This window comes from Dreissena polymorpha, chromosome 8 (assembly GCF_020536995.1).
Source record: "Dreissena polymorpha isolate Duluth1 chromosome 8, UMN_Dpol_1.0, whole genome shotgun sequence".
Lineage (NCBI taxonomy): Eukaryota > Metazoa > Mollusca > Bivalvia > Myida > Dreissenidae > Dreissena > Dreissena polymorpha.
In genome coordinates this window covers 104,319,928-104,338,505 of record NC_068362.1, presented here as the reverse complement: position 1 = coordinate 104,338,505, position 18,578 = coordinate 104,319,928, and the positions used below count along the sequence as shown (strand labels likewise).

General features: G+C 35.5%; 1 protein-coding gene across 1 annotated transcript in view; it reads left to right on the top strand.

The window, feature by feature from the left end:
- Nucleotides 1-18,307, top strand: part of LOC127841264 (zinc finger protein 492-like) — a 219,297-nt gene extending 200,990 nt beyond the window's left edge. The window contains exons 8-9 of the mRNA XM_052369944.1: nt 1,953-2,118; nt 16,435-18,307. Of these exons, the coding sequence (XP_052225904.1) occupies nt 1,953-2,118; nt 16,435-17,150 (882 nt within the window). The 3' untranslated portion in view covers nt 17,151-18,307. The remainder of the gene's footprint in view (nt 1-1,952; nt 2,119-16,434) is intronic.
- Nucleotides 18,308-18,578: the final 271 nt, after the last annotated feature.

Genomic DNA, 18,578 nt, shown 5'->3' with positions numbered 1-18,578 from the left:
GTTAAAACAATCACCCCGGCGTCCACAGCAGTGTGCGCTATCTAATTCAAATAGTTTTCATCCGATCTTCACCAAACTTGGTCAGAAGTTGTATCTTGACAATATCTAGTTCAAGTTCAAATATGGGTCATGCCGGGTAAAAAAATAGGTAACATGATCACTTAGTGCATTTCAAGAATTTAGCACGATGTCCGCTCTCTAATTGAAGTAGTTTTTATCCGATCTTCACCAAATTTGCTCAGAAGTTGTGCCTAGATGATATCTAGGTCAAGTTTAAATATGGGTCATTCCGGGTTTAAAAGTAGTTTAAAACAATCACCATTGTGTATTTAACCCTAGTCTATTAGTTGTGATATCATGCTACACTTATTTCGCGGGTTTTCGTTTATGCTGTCCACGATTTTGAGGAAATTGACAGACGGCATTTTATTTACTTTATTTTCATACTTCATATATGCCACTCAAATGTTATCAAGCTGTCCAAAACCTTCAAACGGGCGTATCTTGCGACAGTTTGGCACTCTTGTTTTGTTTGAAATGCAAGGGTTATTTCTTAAAGTCTAAATGATTGAAAATAAAGAGCTTCATTTTAAACAAATGCATTATCTATCTAGCAGTCTCTAAAGGGTATTTAATGTTTATTATTCCACCACAGTGAGGGAAGCATTTAATATGGTACTTGTCCATCTATCCTTCAGCATGTCTGTTCACCCCAAAGCTTGTAATTTCAACTACTCTTTAACTAGTGGGTGGATCACATGCAAAATGTTAAATGACTATAAATTGTAGATGATCATACAACAGGAATTGGGACTTTAGGAATTTGAGCATGATGATAGTATATTGTCTGTTTTATAAGTCCTGACGCATGTGTTTCTTTGTAAGTATTTGATGAATCTTCAAACTTTCAAAAATGAATGACCGTAATGCATAGATGATTGCAACGAAAGTAACTTTGACTGCAGCAATTGTTGGCAGAATTATGGCGTTTGTCTGTTTTACACATCTTTAATTACTGGGTTGATATAGTTCAAGTTTTCACAGATCAGTTATCTTTATTTTCTGGAGATTATTGTTATTTAAGGAACTCTTTCTGTGACAATGTTTGGCAGAGTAAGGGCCCTTTGCCTGGTTTTCAACTATAGAACGTTTGCCGTGACGTAATGGATAAGGTGCCTAGCGATTGGGAGGTCACATGTTCGATCCCCACTCGGGGACCATTCTCTAGATCTTCCTCAAAGACACCAAGTACTGGTTATTGGCACAGGAAACGGACTCGAGTTGTTGAGCGTTTCTATAAGTCTGAGGCTTTTGATGCGATTGAGATAAACTAAATAGATTTCAACTAGTTATAAAATATAGAGTCCCAAACTTTAATTTTTAATGCTTCTAAGTGCATGGCAGATTTTGCTCAGACTTAAAGAGCTCATGGTCCTTAGTGTGTACATGTAGATGATTGTTTAAAGAGTAATTTCAACTGTGACAGTTTTGGCTGAATTATGGAATTTATTCTATTTTTCCACTGTAGGATAAAATATTGATTTGTCCGTGTCCAAATATGTTGTTTGGGCCTTTGTATCATGGCACATTTCATTTTGATGTAACTATTTTGTGTTCTAGATAATCATGCTGGTGTGAATAGATTGCACACATCTTTTTTAAACTGATTCAGTAATTGATTAAAATAAGTAGGCAATTCAAAAATGTAAAGTTCTATACTATTTTACATGAGTGAAACTTGAAAAAATTAAGAACAAATTACTTAGTCTGTTTGTTCTGTTGAAAATATTGTATGATCACTGCCGCTTTTTAGTTTAGAAGTGCAATCCTTGGTATTCTAGTCTAGCTATTGAATTTTGCTATTAAAAACAAGTTATATTAGGTTTCATGTTTTCTTGTGTATCCATCTTGTTTAGTTGTTGTTTTTTATGGTAAGATTCTATGCCATTCAGATCTATAAGGAAGGCAAAGCGAGCCACTTTGTGGATGCCCAGAACAAGGCCACCTCTAACTGGATGAGATACGTGAACTGTGCAATGACGAAGGCAGATCAGAATCTTGTAGCATTCCAGTACAAAGGAGGCATCTTTTACTGCACATTGAAGCCAGTTTCACCAGGTATACAGGCTTGTTGTATGACTAAATATATGACTATTCAATGAGGTGTTGTCTGATAAGAGCAGTCTCACCTTGGTAATACGGGTTCAATTCCCTGTGCAAGCGCATATGAGTTTGCTCGATTTTTCCCATACAGGAAAGTTGTGGTTTTCTGTTGGTTTGCTCGAGTTTCCCCACAGCACAAAGGTGCACCAATATTGATGTTATGATACAGTATAAACTTCTGAACGTAGATGTCATCAGCAAAGCTGCACCTGTCATTGGTTGTCTCGCCCCCTTTTGTTTGGTACAACCTCGAGGTGGTGGGGCAGGTAGTGATGGCCAATTACTTCCACGTCTACGATGGCTGCCAATTTGGTTAGCTGCGTATTAACCAGAGCCAACTGGATGCTCGTTCAGCTGTCCTGCCAAGGGCGTGGATTGTAGTCTTCCTGACTCTTCTTTCGGCGCCCAGCGCTCCAAACATCTTCCACACCGAATGTGATGGAAATCCTTGCATCCGACTTCCACCAAAAAGATCCATGTCTTCCAGCCTCTATCTCTGCATACCTCTGCCAGATTGCGGAAATTGGCTTTATTCAGCACATAGGCTTCCTCGATATTCTCCCTATATGGCACAGTTAGCTCTACAAGGATCACCCACTTCACTGCCTTTGACGATAGTACTATGTCGGGTCTGAGAGTTGTATGGGCTACTTCCTCGGGAAAAACTAGTTTCTTCCCTATGTCTGCACGCATCTCTCAGTCGTTTGCATCTTGCAGAATACAAGATCTGGAACTGGTTGTGGTGGTGAGCTTTGTTGTACCCTCCTAGCTGATGAATTGGGGTCCTAATTTTTTCCGGGGTTTGTTCTTTTTCCGCTCTCTTTCTAGGGTGTCGTCCAACATTCTGAGTACTTGGTCATGGCGCCACCTGTAGCGCCCTTGTGCAAGGACTGTTGGACACAATTGCAAAATGTCTCGCAACGTTCCTATTCTCCCACACAAAGAACAAGGAGGGTCTTCTGTCAGCTTCCATCACTGAAGATTTGTGGGTGTTGGAAGCATGTCATACACTGCCCGCAGGAGGAAACTTAGCTGAAGTGGTTGATATGCCATGTGAATTAAATACCTTGGCTATTAAATAAATAGTTGGACATTTGAGCTATAATTATCCCCTACCGGTTTCACCGGAGGGGACTTATGGTTTGCGCTCCGTCTGTCTGTCCGTCCGTCCGTCACACTTTTCCGGAACCTGCGATAACTTTAAAAGTTCTTAATATTTTTTCATGAAACTTGGAACATGGATAGATGGCAATATGGACATTATGTACGTCATTATATATATATATATATATATATATATATATATATATATATATGAGCCGTGTCGCGACAAAACCTGTATTCGTGACATCAGTTATGACGTTTTTTAATTTGCGCGATTTCGTCATCACTGAAACATGTGAATCTGTGTAGCTGGTTTTTGGACATTTTTGTATTTGTGAAACATCTTTAACATGAAATGACGTGATATGGATAATGAAATAGAAGTAAGTAATATATTTTATTATTATTATCTTTTTAGCAAAATTGGTTTGATCTAAACATTTAATAGAATATAGCGAACTAGACGTGTTTACAAATTAACCACCATGTTTTAAACGTTTTTAAGATATTTAGTGAATGAAAATTTTATATTTATGGTAGAGCTTATCAGACTAGAAGTTTGTTATTTTTATTTGTACATGAATTGTTGTAAGAGTTTATCCCAACCTTTAATTGCAGCCATGAGGTTACACATAACAAGGCATACACAACGTGTTTTTTTTTTCAAAAACCCGACCGATTCTAATTTGTTGTGCCGATCATAAAGGCTAAACATTTTTTTCTAATTCAAATCAAAATAGTATTTGTTGGTATTTGTTATCAATGTTTATTATAAAGTCGATCATATTCTCTAACTTATTATTTATCCAACTTCTATATAGATTTAAATAGATTTATATGTAGGACAGGAGGAAATAGCTTTTATATCGCACATATAGATCTACATTGTCTCCTATGATTCAATGACTGAGTGCAAAAACAAATCTCTGTAACTTCGCATATAGAAACACGTATCGATTATTTATGTTTGAATAAATGGCATATTTACGTTTCCAGGAACTGGAGAATTTATTATCCGGCCACTCTGGACGAACTCCATCGGTAAGGTATTTACTAACGTAGGCCCATGATAATTGGTTGAAAATGTTCACACTACTGAGTACAAGTGATTGTTTTTTCAGTATAACGGTTTTAAAATGCTGTTTAAAGAAACGTGTAAAGTTCCTAAAGTGCAATACAAAGCGAAAGAAAAACAAAACTCGGACATAACCATGCACATTGTCTTCAATTATACATGTAGTTACCAATGCAAATGAATATTATTCGCAAATGCATCATAATTTTTGACGATGCTGGAACAGCATCGTCTAAGGTATGATAACCATCAAAAAATTCTTCACAATGGCGACCTATGTAAAAGACCGAGCCAGTCTGATTGAGATAACTCAATTTTTCAGTTACTTCCCTTGGGCATTCGCCACTGCGTAGGAGATTGCTCGTTGATTTTCATGATAACATTCTTCTAGCAGAGTTGTCGTTCGTGTTTCAACATTCAACAATGGCCGCTCCCATGAGAGTCTCGATTCAAAACTTTCTTACTGCGTAAATTGGCTTGTTTCGCAATGTAGAAGCTGTCATATATGATATATGAATTATTTATTCACTAAATCTCCGCTAATGACAACAATGGATGGAATTCGAAGGATATATTCGATGTGAATGGATCACTTTCTACAACAATGGCTTCGCCCATGAGAGACTTGATAACACTCGTGTCAAAACTTTCTTACAGCTTAAATCGGCTTGTTTCGCTATTTAGTAATGCAACAATAAATGGAATTCGAAGGATATATTCAATGTGAAATGAAGCACTTTCTGGATCTCGACAGATTGGCAAAACTGGCATACTGATGATACTGGTATTTTTAGTTATCAAGTTAAGTCATATTTTGCTTTATAAATTTTGTTCGAGCATTTTGTGACTTATTGAATGGCTATGATACCCGATATCAACAGCTCGTATGGGATTTGCATATCACCAAGCTGTCCTGAAATACAACATTGATTACAAACTCTTTACTCAAATTACTGGTTTGTATGAATTTGTTCTTCTTTCTATTAAAGTAGTTGATATCATAGTCCAAATAATTAGACGTAATTTACCGTTTAGTCCATGTATATCGACCTCACATTTATAGGAGTAGATATTATGTTAAAGGGGCCTTTTCACAGATTTTAACATGTAACAAGTTAGTCATTAAATGCTTTATATTGATAAATGTAAGCATTGGATCTTAAAAGCTCCAGTTAAAAATCCAGAATATAATTCTTTTAAAAAATGTAGTCCGCCGCAGGGCTTGAACCAGTGACCCCCTTAGTTCTGGAGTAAAAACGCATTAGCCTGCTCGACTTTTCTGCCAAGTATAAATGGTTGACGTATTTTATACCTAATATAAGCAATCTTCGTAGTTTCACACAATTAAACAACAACAACATTACTCTCCAAATTATTCAATCGTTTCGCGTTGCATTGCTTTATAATTTTTAAATCGTTAAAAGAGCATATAATGGCTATATTAGACCATGGTAAATGTTCAGTAATACTGTTTCCTAAAAATGACATAACTTAAACGAAAATTTGCGATTCCGATACAACTTTTTAAAATTGTTGTCAATTTACCAAAACGTGAAAAGATCCCATTTAAGTTATATGAACTGTATCCCAGTAAAAGAGACATTAAGGCGATTGTGGCCAGTTTAGATCCAATTCAGCCTGCAGTTGCTTGAAAGCTGTTTGCTTAAGAGCGGTTTTCTGACAATGACAAATAGTTTAATTGGATACTGATTAGACTGCCTTTTTCCTGTGACCTGGCTAATTAAATTCAGAAGCCTGGTAACAGTTTAACGTTAATGTTACCAATGTGTCAGACCAAGGCCTGGATTTTGAAATCTAGGACATGCATGGTCAGAAGATGTCATTTAAGATTATACATTTTTTCAAACATATACAAATGCATACAAATATAAATAGTAAAATGCCCTAAGTCAGAAGGCATTTGACTTCGGCTGGTGCCTTGGCACACCAGGTGTTTCGGTTGCAATAGTTTGATGGACTCACTACTTGGATGTGTACATGTAGTTACATTATTTACAGTATATCAAACATAATTTAGCATGAACCAATGATTTTTTCAAACATAAATAATTATTGATGTAAAATGCTTGAAGGAATAATATTTAATGTTTAAGAAGGCATTTTCTTTTGTTTTAAAGGATATCTTTGAAAATTATATTTTTTATGAATTTTTTGGCAACAAGGGGTAACGCATTTTTAAAAAATGTAATTAATTTTCGACAAAAAACTGGTACCATGAGTAGCATGAAACAATTTTTTTTAAACATTTGTAATTGATGAAAAATGATTGCAAAAATAATATCTAGGGTCTAATAAAGCCTTTTTTTTTTTTTAATAGGTTACTCTGAAAATTCTATTTTTCATGATTTTTTTTTGCAACAAGGGGTTATGAAATTTAAAAAATGTTACTGGATTTTTAGACCAAAACTGGTACTTTGATAATACTATAATGCACTTCGCCAAAACATTTATAATTATATTGTTTATTATTGATAATGTGTTTCCCCTATTCACTAAACATAACACTTTTGATCAGAAAATTCATATATAATGATGTTTACTTTTATTTTCAAGAAGCATAATGCCTCTTTTTAGTTGTATTCAGCCACAAGTTCTTGTCAGCCACTTAAGGGTTATATGTTGCCTTTCTTTTACTAAATGCAAAATAATTCTATGCTTTGAGACATTCATAAAATATTTTATGTCTTTACAACACCGACTGGCTAATAAATTTATATATCAAGTACTTCCATACTAACAGGACCATTCTAGGTGGGCAACCTAGCAACCTTGATTTGTTCATATCTTTCTATCAATCTGTTATATGTATTATGAATCATTTGTTCGGAGAACATTAAATGTTTGTTATAACTTTTAAATAATTCAATGTTCAAAGTGATATTGTTATTGACCGATAAAACAACATACTGATTAAAAGGGAATATTTTATTAATTATTTGCATTTTATCTTGCATGAGAAATATTTGCCTAAATGTTTTTCAAACTATAGAGAAATCTATATACAATTAATAATTGACGACGTTTATCAAAAAAAATCATTTATAAAATGGAAGCTTAAAGATAAAAATAAATAATGCAAGTTTTTGTCAGATATTCGTAATAATTTCCATTATAATTGAGTGTCAGAGCAATGTGGATGAATGAATATATCGGATATAACGAACACTTGTCTACACTTGAATTATGATTTATTTTTCAATATTGTATGCACTTAAGTTAAGCCTTTATGCTTTTTTTTAGCATTTATAGACAGTGTCCCTCCCCCAAATTAAGGAGTTATTACATGTCATTCATTTGTGTAATGGTATACAATAATTTTGTGGTAGAATATTTGAGAAAAACATTAGAAACGAAACTTGTCAGTGATGAAATTTTCCATATGGTTATGGAAATTACCGATCGTCGGTTTCTAAAAAAACAATACGTCACGGTTTCCAAAAATATGATGATTGTGCCCAAAGATTTTGGTGTTAATGAACATTACTGGTTTATATTTTAATAATTTTGATTCTCATTTGATTAATAGGTAATTTCAAGGCTGATAAACTTGAAATATGCAAGCTATTCTTTCGTTTTGCATATGTCTGTCGATACATCTGTACAATCGGTAATTTCCGTAACCACTCGTTAAATTGTAGCAGGCACAAGTTTAAATAAAAAAAGTATGTTTTACACTAATATTCTACCTCTTTCTTGCTAAAAGCTAATGCATGAATGATTTAAAAGTAATATTGCATCGTTTTCAGCCAGGAACACTGTCTATGACCGCGAAAAAAAACATAACAAACTTTTTTATGTACGATATTTACTTTATAAATAGCTTGCATGCGGCATTGCATTGCATGTTCCGCAAGATAAATATCTCGACTTTATTTATTGGATGATTTCGGACTGTTTCATCCAATCAGAAAATAGCTTTTAAACGTAATTTAGACCCATGTTTAGCGAGATAATTAAGTACCACTTTTTATACACTGCCAAATTGTGACATAACAAGTTGCCTCCTTTGTTGGTTCATTCTACTGTATTATTATGCCCCCTTCGAAGAAGAGAGGGTATATTGTTTTGCAAATGTCGGTCCGTATGTCCGTCCACCAGATGGTTTCCGGATGATAACTCAAGAATGCTTATGCCTAGGATCATGATACTTTATAGGTACATTGATCATGACTCGCAGATGACCCATATTGATTTTGAGGTCACTAGGTCAAAGAGCAAGGTCACGGTGACCCGAAATAGTAAAATAGTTTTCTGATGATAACTCAAGAACGCTTATGCCTAGGATCATGAAACTTCATGTGTACATTGATCATGATTCGCAGATGAACCCTATTGATTTTCAGGTCACTAGGTCAGAGGTCAAGGTCACGGTGACCCGAAATAGTAAAATAGTTTCCGGATGATAACTAAAGAACGCTTATGCCTAGGATCATGAAACTTCATAGATACATTGATCATGACTGGCAGATGACCCCTTTTGAGGTAACTAGGTCAAAGGTCAAGGTCAAGGCGACCCGAAACAGTAAAATGGTTTCCGGATGATAACTCAAGAACGCTTATGCCTAGGATCATGAAATTCATATATACATTAATCATGACTCGCAGATGATACCTATTGAATTTCAGGTCACTAGGTCAAAGGTCAAGGTCATGCTGACCCGAAATAGTAAATGGTTTCCGGATGATAACTCAACAACGTTTATGCATAGGATCATGAAACTTCATAGGTACATTGATCATGACTCGCAAATGACCCCTAATCATTTTCAGGTCACTAGGTCAAAGGTCATGGTCACAGTGACTCAACTTTGAAAAATGGTTTCCGGATGATAACTCAAGAATGCTTCCGCCTATGATCATTAATTTTCTTAGGTACATTGATCATGACTCGCAGATGACCCCTATTGACTTTCAGGTCACTAGGTCAAAGGTCACGGTGACTTGACAGAGTAGAATGTTTTCCGGATGATAACACAAGAAAGCTTACGCCTAGGATCATGAAAACTTAAAAGGTACATTGATCATGACTCGCAGATGACCCCTATTGATTTTCGGGTCACTAGGTCAAAGGTCTCAGTTCCAAAAAACGTATTCACACAATGGCTGCCACTACAACTGACAGCCCATATGGGGTGCATGCATGTTTAACAAACAGCCCTTGTTTCAAAAATGTATTCATGTAGTATACTTATATTGATATTTACAAAATTGATGCATATGAATGATAGACTTTACTGAAATCATTTTAATGATACTGAAATCATGACAGTGAATTAATACTGATAATTATTTAATATATTTTGCTTGAAACAATCATGTACATCTATATCAAATGAGATCATACTGTAACTTCAGTGATGAATTTCAGTGAATTAAATTAAATCAAAAACATAAGTAACTCCTATATCTCTCCCGCATCGCGCACACCTAAACATCCTGCTGTGTACCTATCCAGATCCAGATAAAAAGATATGATACATAATTATGTATCATATTGTTCAGAGGGGATGATTTTACCTCTGTTGTATCAATGTATTGTTTTACTTCTTTAATCAGTGTGTTTAAAGATATATAAACATAGCTCCAGGGTCTTTGCTTCAGGCAATGAATATTTCATATCCTGATCTCTTTTTCTAATGGATATTTTAACTAGTTCCTACATTCAATACAGTCCAATATATGTTAAGTAGTATCTGTACACATTGGTAGATTAAATTTGTACATCAAATATTATTTTTTAATTGTTTTAAAAAGATATAGTTCAAATGTTCATACTAGATTAATTTAGAACCTTAGTAATGTCACGGAGATCTAGAGTCCGTGGTCATGTGGTAATTAAACATTTTTAAATATAACCACTTTTATATGGAGTCCTGACCAGATCTAAAATGCACATCTCTTTTCTCTGTCACACTGGTCATCTCCTATCAAAAAGGCAAATTATATGCAGAACCGTTCTTTATACACAATGGTTGAATGAAAAAATTGACATCATTTTCACATGGAAATTACACTTTGACAGTCATGGAAAAAGAGCCTGCACAACACAGATCAATATTTGTAGATAATCCCATATCTTGAAACTTTATGTGCATAAATATCTCAAGTCTTCATGAAATCAGGACAACAAAAATGTTTTTTAAGTCCTTAATTGACCTGGCTATAGTAATCAGATAATTATAAGCTCAATTAGTCTATTTATGTCATATGCTTTGTGTAAACATACACACAATATTGCAGGTACATGATAGCAATAAATAATAACAAAGCCATCCATACTATAAAGGTCAATGGCAAAGCCTGTGAGAAAAATGTGAACGCATTGAGTGTAATCACACAACGTGCTCATGGTGAGCTTTTGTGATCGCTTTATGGCCGTCGTGAGCCGTCAACATTTGCTTTGTTAACTCTGTGGATGCCTCGTTTATATTCCAATCTTCATAAAATTTGGCCAGAATATAAGTCTCAATGATATCTTGGATCAGTTCGAAAATGGTTACAATTGGTTGAAAAACATTGCTGCCAGGGGGTGGGGCATTTTTCCTTATATTGCTACAGTAAAACATTGTTAACACCCGAGAGGTCACATTTATTTTCCGATCTTTATGCCCCCTTCGAAGAAGAGGGTGTATATTGCTTTGCACATGTCGGTCGGTCTGTTGGTCGGTCCGTCCACCAGGTGGTTTCCAGATGATAACTTAAGAACGCTTGGGCCTAGGATCATGAAACTTCATAGGTACATTGATCATGACTCGCAGATGACCCCTATTGATTTTCAGGTCACTAGGTCAAATGTCAATGTCACGGTGACCCGAAATAGTAAAATGGTTTCCGGATGATAACTCAAGAACGCTTAGGCCTAGGATCATGAAACTTGATAGGTAGATTGATCATGACTCGCAGATGACCCCTATTGATTGTCAGGACACTAGGTCAAAGGTCAAGGTCACAGTGACCCGAAATAGTAAAATGGTTTCCGGATGATAACTCAAGAATGCTTAGGCCTAGGATCATGAAACTTGATAGGTAGATTGATCATGACTCGCAGATGACCCCTATTGATTTTCATGTCACTAGGTCAAAGGTCAAGGTCACAGTGACCCGAAATAGTAAAATGGTTTCCGGATGATAACTCCAAAACGCTTATGCCTAGGATCATGAAACTTCGTAGGTAGATTGATAATGGCTGGCAGATGACCCCTATTGATTTTCAGGTCACTAGGTCAAAGGTTATGGTCACGTTGACCCGAAATAGTAAAATGGTTTCCGGTTGATAACTCAAGAACGCTTATGCCTAGGATCATGAAACTTCATAGGTTCATTGATCATGACTCGCAGTTGACCCCTATAGATTTTCAGGTCACTATATCAAAGGTCAAGGTCACGGTGACCTGAAATAGTAAAATGGTTTCCGGATGAAAACTCAAGAACGCTAATGGCTACGATTATGAAACTTCATAGGTTTATTGATCATGACTGGCAGATGACCCCTATTGATTTTCAGGTCACTAGGTAAAAGGTCAAGGTCACAGTGACAAAAAACATATTCACACAATGGCTGTCACTACAACGGAGAGCCCATATGGGGGGCATGCATGTTTTACAAACAGCCCTTGTTAAGAATTTCGGTCACAATATTTGTCCCAATAATATCTTGTTATCTCAGGTGAACGACTTTGGGCCTTTCAGGCCCTCTTGTTTGTTCATCTTACCATTTGAAGAAAAGATATCATTGCACACTGACAGATGTCTTTTACTTTTAGAATGTGTTATGCTGCATTTCTTATGTGGCTTGTTGGGGGTATATTGTTTAGCACATGTCGCTCAGTCCGTCAGTTGGTCCGTCCACCAGATGGTTTTCGGATGATAACTCAAGAACGCTTAGGCCTAGGATCATGAAACTTCATAGGTACATTGATCATGACTGGCATATGACCCCTATTGATGTTCAGGTCATTAGGTCAAAGGTCAAGGTCACAGTGAGTCAAAACAGTTTAAAGGTTTCCGGTTGATAACTCAAGAATGCTTACGTCTAGGATCATGAAATTTCATAGGTACATTGATCATGACTGGCAGATGAAACCTATTGATTTTCAGGTCACTAGGTCAAAGGTCAAGGTCACAGTGACTAGAATGCTTAGGCCCAGGATCATGAAACTACATGGGTACATAGATCATGACTGGCATATGACCCCTATTGATGTTCAGGTCATTAGGTCAAAGGTCAAGGTCACAGTGAGTCAAAACAGTTTAATGATTTCCGGATGATAACTCAAGAATGCTTACGTCTAGGATCATGAAACTTCATAGGTACATTGATAATGACTCGCAGATTACCCCTATTGATGTTTAGGTCACTAGGTCAAAGGTCAAAGTGACTCAAAACAGTAAAATAGTATCCGGATGATAACTCAAAAATGCTTACGCCTAGAACCATTAAACTTCATAGGTACATTGATCATGACTGGTATATAACCCTTATTGATTTTCAGGTCACTTGGTCAAAGGACAAGGTCACAGTGATTCATAACAGTAAAAATGTTTCCTGATGATAACTCAAGAATACTAAGCCCTAGGATCATGAAATTTCATAGGTAAATTGATCATGACTAGCAGATGATCCCTATTGATTTTCAGGTCACTAGGTGAAAGGTCAAGGTCACAGTGACAAAAAATATATTCACACAATGGCTACCACTACAACTGACAGCCCATATGGGGGGCATGCATGTTTTACAAACAGCCCTTGTTTGTCTTATGTTGGTTAATGTTCATCTCGGTAAATTCTAGGTTAAGTTTGAAAGTAGGTCATATGTGGTTCAAACTAGGTCCACAAACCAAATCACAGAAAAGGTTAGTGAACACTCCAGAGGTCACATTTTCTTCCAGATCTTCATGAAAATTGGACAGAATGTTATCTCGATGAAATAAAATTTCAGTTTGAAAGTTGGTAGTTTGTCATAAACTAGGTCATTATGTAAAAATATAGAAAACTTCCTTTACCTTTCTACAGGTCACATTATCTTCCTGATTTTCATGAAAATTGCTTACAATGTCCTTCTTAATCAAATCAAAAGCTGAATTTGCAAGTTGGTCATGTGCAGGCTAAAGCTAGGTTACAACTAAGTCAAATCATACACAAGTTTTTGACACTATAGAATGAGTTTTGGGTGAGCGATACAGGGCTATCTTGTTTTAGAACAGCCTGTAGTAAGAAAGGGAAGGTATTGTATTTGTTTCAAAAGTAACATTTTATTGTTATTGGAAGTAACTGAGCAATTTGGTAATTTTTCTCACTTGTTATGATGTGAAAAGGCGAGCTTTTGTTATCACTCTTTTTCTGTTGTATTTTATCCAAAGTTTATTGTGAACACATAAGATATCATTTTACAATGTTTAAATTTGGGTGTCACCTCTTTGCCAGATTCTTATTAAACTAGTCACTTCTATGTCTTTTTGGGTTTCATATTCTATCAACAATTAGGGCACTAGATCAAATATAAGAAAAGGTCTGTTAATACTTTAGTGGTCACATTTTGTCTCTGATCCACTTGTAAATTGGTTAGAACATTATTTTAAATGATTTCAAAGTCAAGCTTGAAAGTAGCATATTCAACATTTAGGTCACAAGGTCTAGTTTCAGTGATTAACAGGTCACGTTCCAAAGTGGGTCATATGCTTCCAAGCATTTGACCAATAACTAAAATCATTAAAATCTATGTTAACACTTACATTTTTTACCTGATCTTCACTGCAGTTGATCAGAATGTTCAAATAAATAAAAGTAAGGAACTCGGTAACAAGGCTCAACTAGACCGGATAGACGCAAATAGTTTGTTCATACTCACAATGCCTTTTTTTCTAGATCTTCATGAAAAATTAGTTAACACCACTAGGAAACAATCAGTTTCAGGTGAGCCACATTTTGCTGTTAAAGCTATCTATGTATAGTATAGATTGTTACAAAACCTTGTTTTTTAATAAAAATAAATGAAAAAAATGGCTTTCTAAAAGTTGTAGTCTTGGATGATATATTCCTCAACTTATAATCTACGATAATCTTTTGAGAAGAAAAACAAAATTTGACTATTATTATACCCCAACATACTGTGATTGGGGGAATTCTCAATTATGTTCCTCGAAAAATAATGGGTTAGCATATTGTTGCTGTTTTATCCAGTTGTCTGGACCATTACTCCCAAAAGTATTGTAAGTTCAAATATGAGATATTTAGGTAAATAAATCTCATTGAAGGGAGTGCAGTGTCCAAGAGCGAAAACGATTGCACCACAACCATAAACTATTGACCTGCGGATAAACGACAAGCAATAAAAATTACACAATTGCGGTGATGTAGATTAACTTAAATGGATGCTTATTGATTTTATGCTTTCCGGTGATTTATACAGAATTATCAGTGAAATAAACTGGTTTTTCACTGTTTTAAACAGTGAAAAATAACAGTGAAAATATCGATATTTTTCGCTGTTTTTCTGGGAAAATCGATATTCCGCCGAATCCAACAAATATCCTCTATATATCCATCTTCTTCAAAAGCATCGTCAAACCAGTACTTTCAGTGCTTTGATTTGTCCTATCAACAGGTATTAAAATGTTTGCCAAAATAGTATTTATTTTTATTTTCAGACACAATCAGTACTACTATATCCGCATGAAGACGGAAGAGCCAGGTGTGGTCACAATGAGAACGGGAGTCGCATGTCCAGAGGTCAAGGTTACTGTGGCTATGAATTGCGACCATATTCCATACCAACAACTGCGGATTGTAGAGGGCAAAGGACTCAGCCGAAACATACAAGAGTACTTGTACAATTTAAGTTGCCAGGCCATATCTCAGCGATGCGAGCAAGAATGTTACTTGCCCTTGCCCAGAAGCATAACTATAATTATGATGTCGCATCTATGGCATCAATGGCATCGACGGCGAAATTGTACACACATTATAATGTCAATATTTACAGGGGCATGACAAATAACTTCAAACTTATTCTTCAGTAATTGTTGAATATCCTTAAATGTCTGTTTGAATACTTTGGTTTATTTATAACACATTTAAATAACACTTTTTTATATAAAATGACATATTTGAATTCACTTCTGCTTGTTTCTATAGAGTTCATGTCAAACGAAGAATTCTACATACAAAATAAGCTGCATGATAAATAAATTGTGAACATGCTAATAAAAATTGTAAAAAATAGATAAGTGTGAAAAGTAGATATTATTAAAGATTACTCAACTCTTAATTTTTAGGAAAAACACTTTTGAGAAATTAAAATCTAACATTATAGCACAATGAAATTTTATTATTATTATTATTGGATATTGTTGGTTTATTTATTGATGGTGTTATTGATAGTGATTGTTTTGAACATGATGTGTGTATTCCTATGAAAAACTAAATGATATATTGTGAGAATATGTGATATTGGTTTAGAAGAAAATGATTTAAACTGTATGGTTTTCTTGTCGATGTAAATATAAGTGGACTATGTTTCTAAGCAGCGCATGTTAGATTACAGCTTAATGTTAATCACAACTTTTTTTTAGAACAAATAGATAATATATCTTTAACAAAATAATTGTGCTCTTCAATTTTATTTCATGTCTTTTTAATAAGTGTGGATTTTGATGAAACATACATCTGAATGCCGTTTACTTGAAAACGTTGTTAACGTTGTTAACGTCAAAACACCTCTGCAGTTATGTTACTAAAATACAAGATTCTCAGTAGGTAATGGAGCTATATCTTTAAATTTGGTTTCATAATAACAAGCACAGAACAGTCTTTATCAATCTATAGAAAACAGAAAATGTGAAATTTTGTCACAAATAAAGTTTTTTTCACGACATGGCTCATATATATACAATGTGTATATATATATATATATATATATATATATATATATATATATATATATACTATGTATTTCCACTTTTTGTGATTTAAGATACATAAAGTTTAAAGCAAACATACATCCACATATATAAACATAGATTTTAGCAAAAAAAATTGTACAAATGACTTGTTCATATCTCTATTGTTAAAGGAGAGGAACTGCTGGTCTGGTACGGAGACGAATTCGCCAGAGAACTTGGCCTCATCAGAAACGTGTGCAGTGATTCCAGTAAAAACAGTGGTCCCTTGAAGAGACACATGAGGATACATACTGGAGAAAGACAGTACAAGTGTGAGGTGTGTGGCTATGTATGTAAACAGAGTAGTAACTTGAAGAATCACATAAGGATACATACAGGAGAGAGACCGTACAAGTGTGAGGTGTGTGGATATTTATTTAAACAGAGTGGTCACTTGAAGTCACACATGAGGATACATACAGGCGAGAGACTGTACTCGTGTGAGGTGTGTGGCTATGAATGTAACCATAGTGGTGATTTGAAGAAACACACGAGGATACATACAGGAGAAAGACCGTTTAAGTGTGAAGAGTGTAATTGTGCTTCGAAAGACAGAAGTTCGTTGAAGAGACACATGAGGATACATGCAGGACAGAGAGAGTACAAGTGTCAGGAGTGTGATTATGCTTGTAAACAAAGTGGAAACTTGACGAGACACATGAGGATACATACAGGAGAGAGACCGTACAAGTGTATGGTGTGTGGCTATTTATGTAAACAGAGTGATCTCTTGACGAGACACATGAGGATGCATACAGGAGAGAGAAAGTACAAGTGTGAGGTGTGTAGTTATGCATGTAACCAGAAGTGTAACTTGAAGACACACATGATGATACATACAGGCTAGCGACCGTACAAGCGTGAGGAGTGTGATTATGCTTGTAAACAAAGTGGTTTGTTGAAGACACACATGAGTATACATACAGGCGAGAGACCGTGCAAGTGTGGGGTGTGTCGCTATGAATGTAACTCGAGTAGTACCTTGAAGACACACATGAGGATACATACAGGAGAGAGACCATACAAGTGTGAGGAGTGTGATTATGCTTGTAAACAAAGTGGTTTGTTGAAGACACACATGAGGATACATACAGGCGAGAAACCGTACGGGTATGTGTGGTTATGAATGTACAAGGAGTGATCTTTTGAAGATACACATGGGGATACATGCAGGAGAGAAACAGTAGAAGTGTGAGGTGTATGGCTATGAATGTAAATTGAGTAGTCACTTGAAGACACACGTGAGGATACATACAGGAGAGAGACCATACAAGTGTGAGGAGTTTGATTATGCGTCTAAACAAAGTGGTGATTTGAAGAGACACATGATTATACATACAGGCGAGAAACCGTACAAGTGTGAAGAGTGGGGCTATGCGTGTAAAGCTAGTAGTACGTTGAAGACACACAAGATGATACATACAGGCGAGAGACCGTACAAGTGTGGGGTATGTGGTAATGCATGTAACTTTAGTGGTCTCTTGAAGAAACACATGAGGATAAATACAGAAGAAAGACCTTATAAGTGTGAAGAGTGTGATTATGCGTGTAAAGATAGTAGTTTGTTGAAGACACACATGATGATGCATACAGGCGAGAGACCGTACATGTTAGATGTGTGGTTATGCATGTAACCAGAGTGATCGCATGAAGAGACACATGAAGAAGCATGCTTGGTTATACTTGTAACCATAGTGGTAATTTGAAGAAACATGCTTGTTTATACTTGTTACCATAGTAGCCATAGTGGGGATTTAAAGAAACTTGCTTGGTTATACTTGTAACCATAGTGGTTATTTGAAGAAACTAGTTAAGTTATACATGTAACCATAGTGGTGATTTGAAGAAATATGCTTGATTTTACTTGTAACCATATTAACTAGGGATGGCAACGATTAATCGGTTTACCGGTTATTCGTTTCTTAAGGAGGTTAACCGATTACAAAATTAATATTCGGTTAATCTCGCCTTTTTTGTTGAACACAATAAATGCTAAAATCGTTAGTTTTGTTTTAATTCATTTCACTGTATTGGTTAATCCGCTCATCTGATCGCAAATTATTGGCAATTACCACCTGCTATGTTTGAAAATAACTGGACGTGGATAATGGTAAACAAATAACATCAAAATGTAAAATTCAACACGCAAATTCTTTTTTAGCTCACCTGAGCACAACGTGCTCATGGTGAGCTTTTGTCCGTCGTCAACATTTTGTCTTGTGAACATTTATTGTCCGATCTTCACGAAACTTGGTCAGAACATTTGTCCCATTGA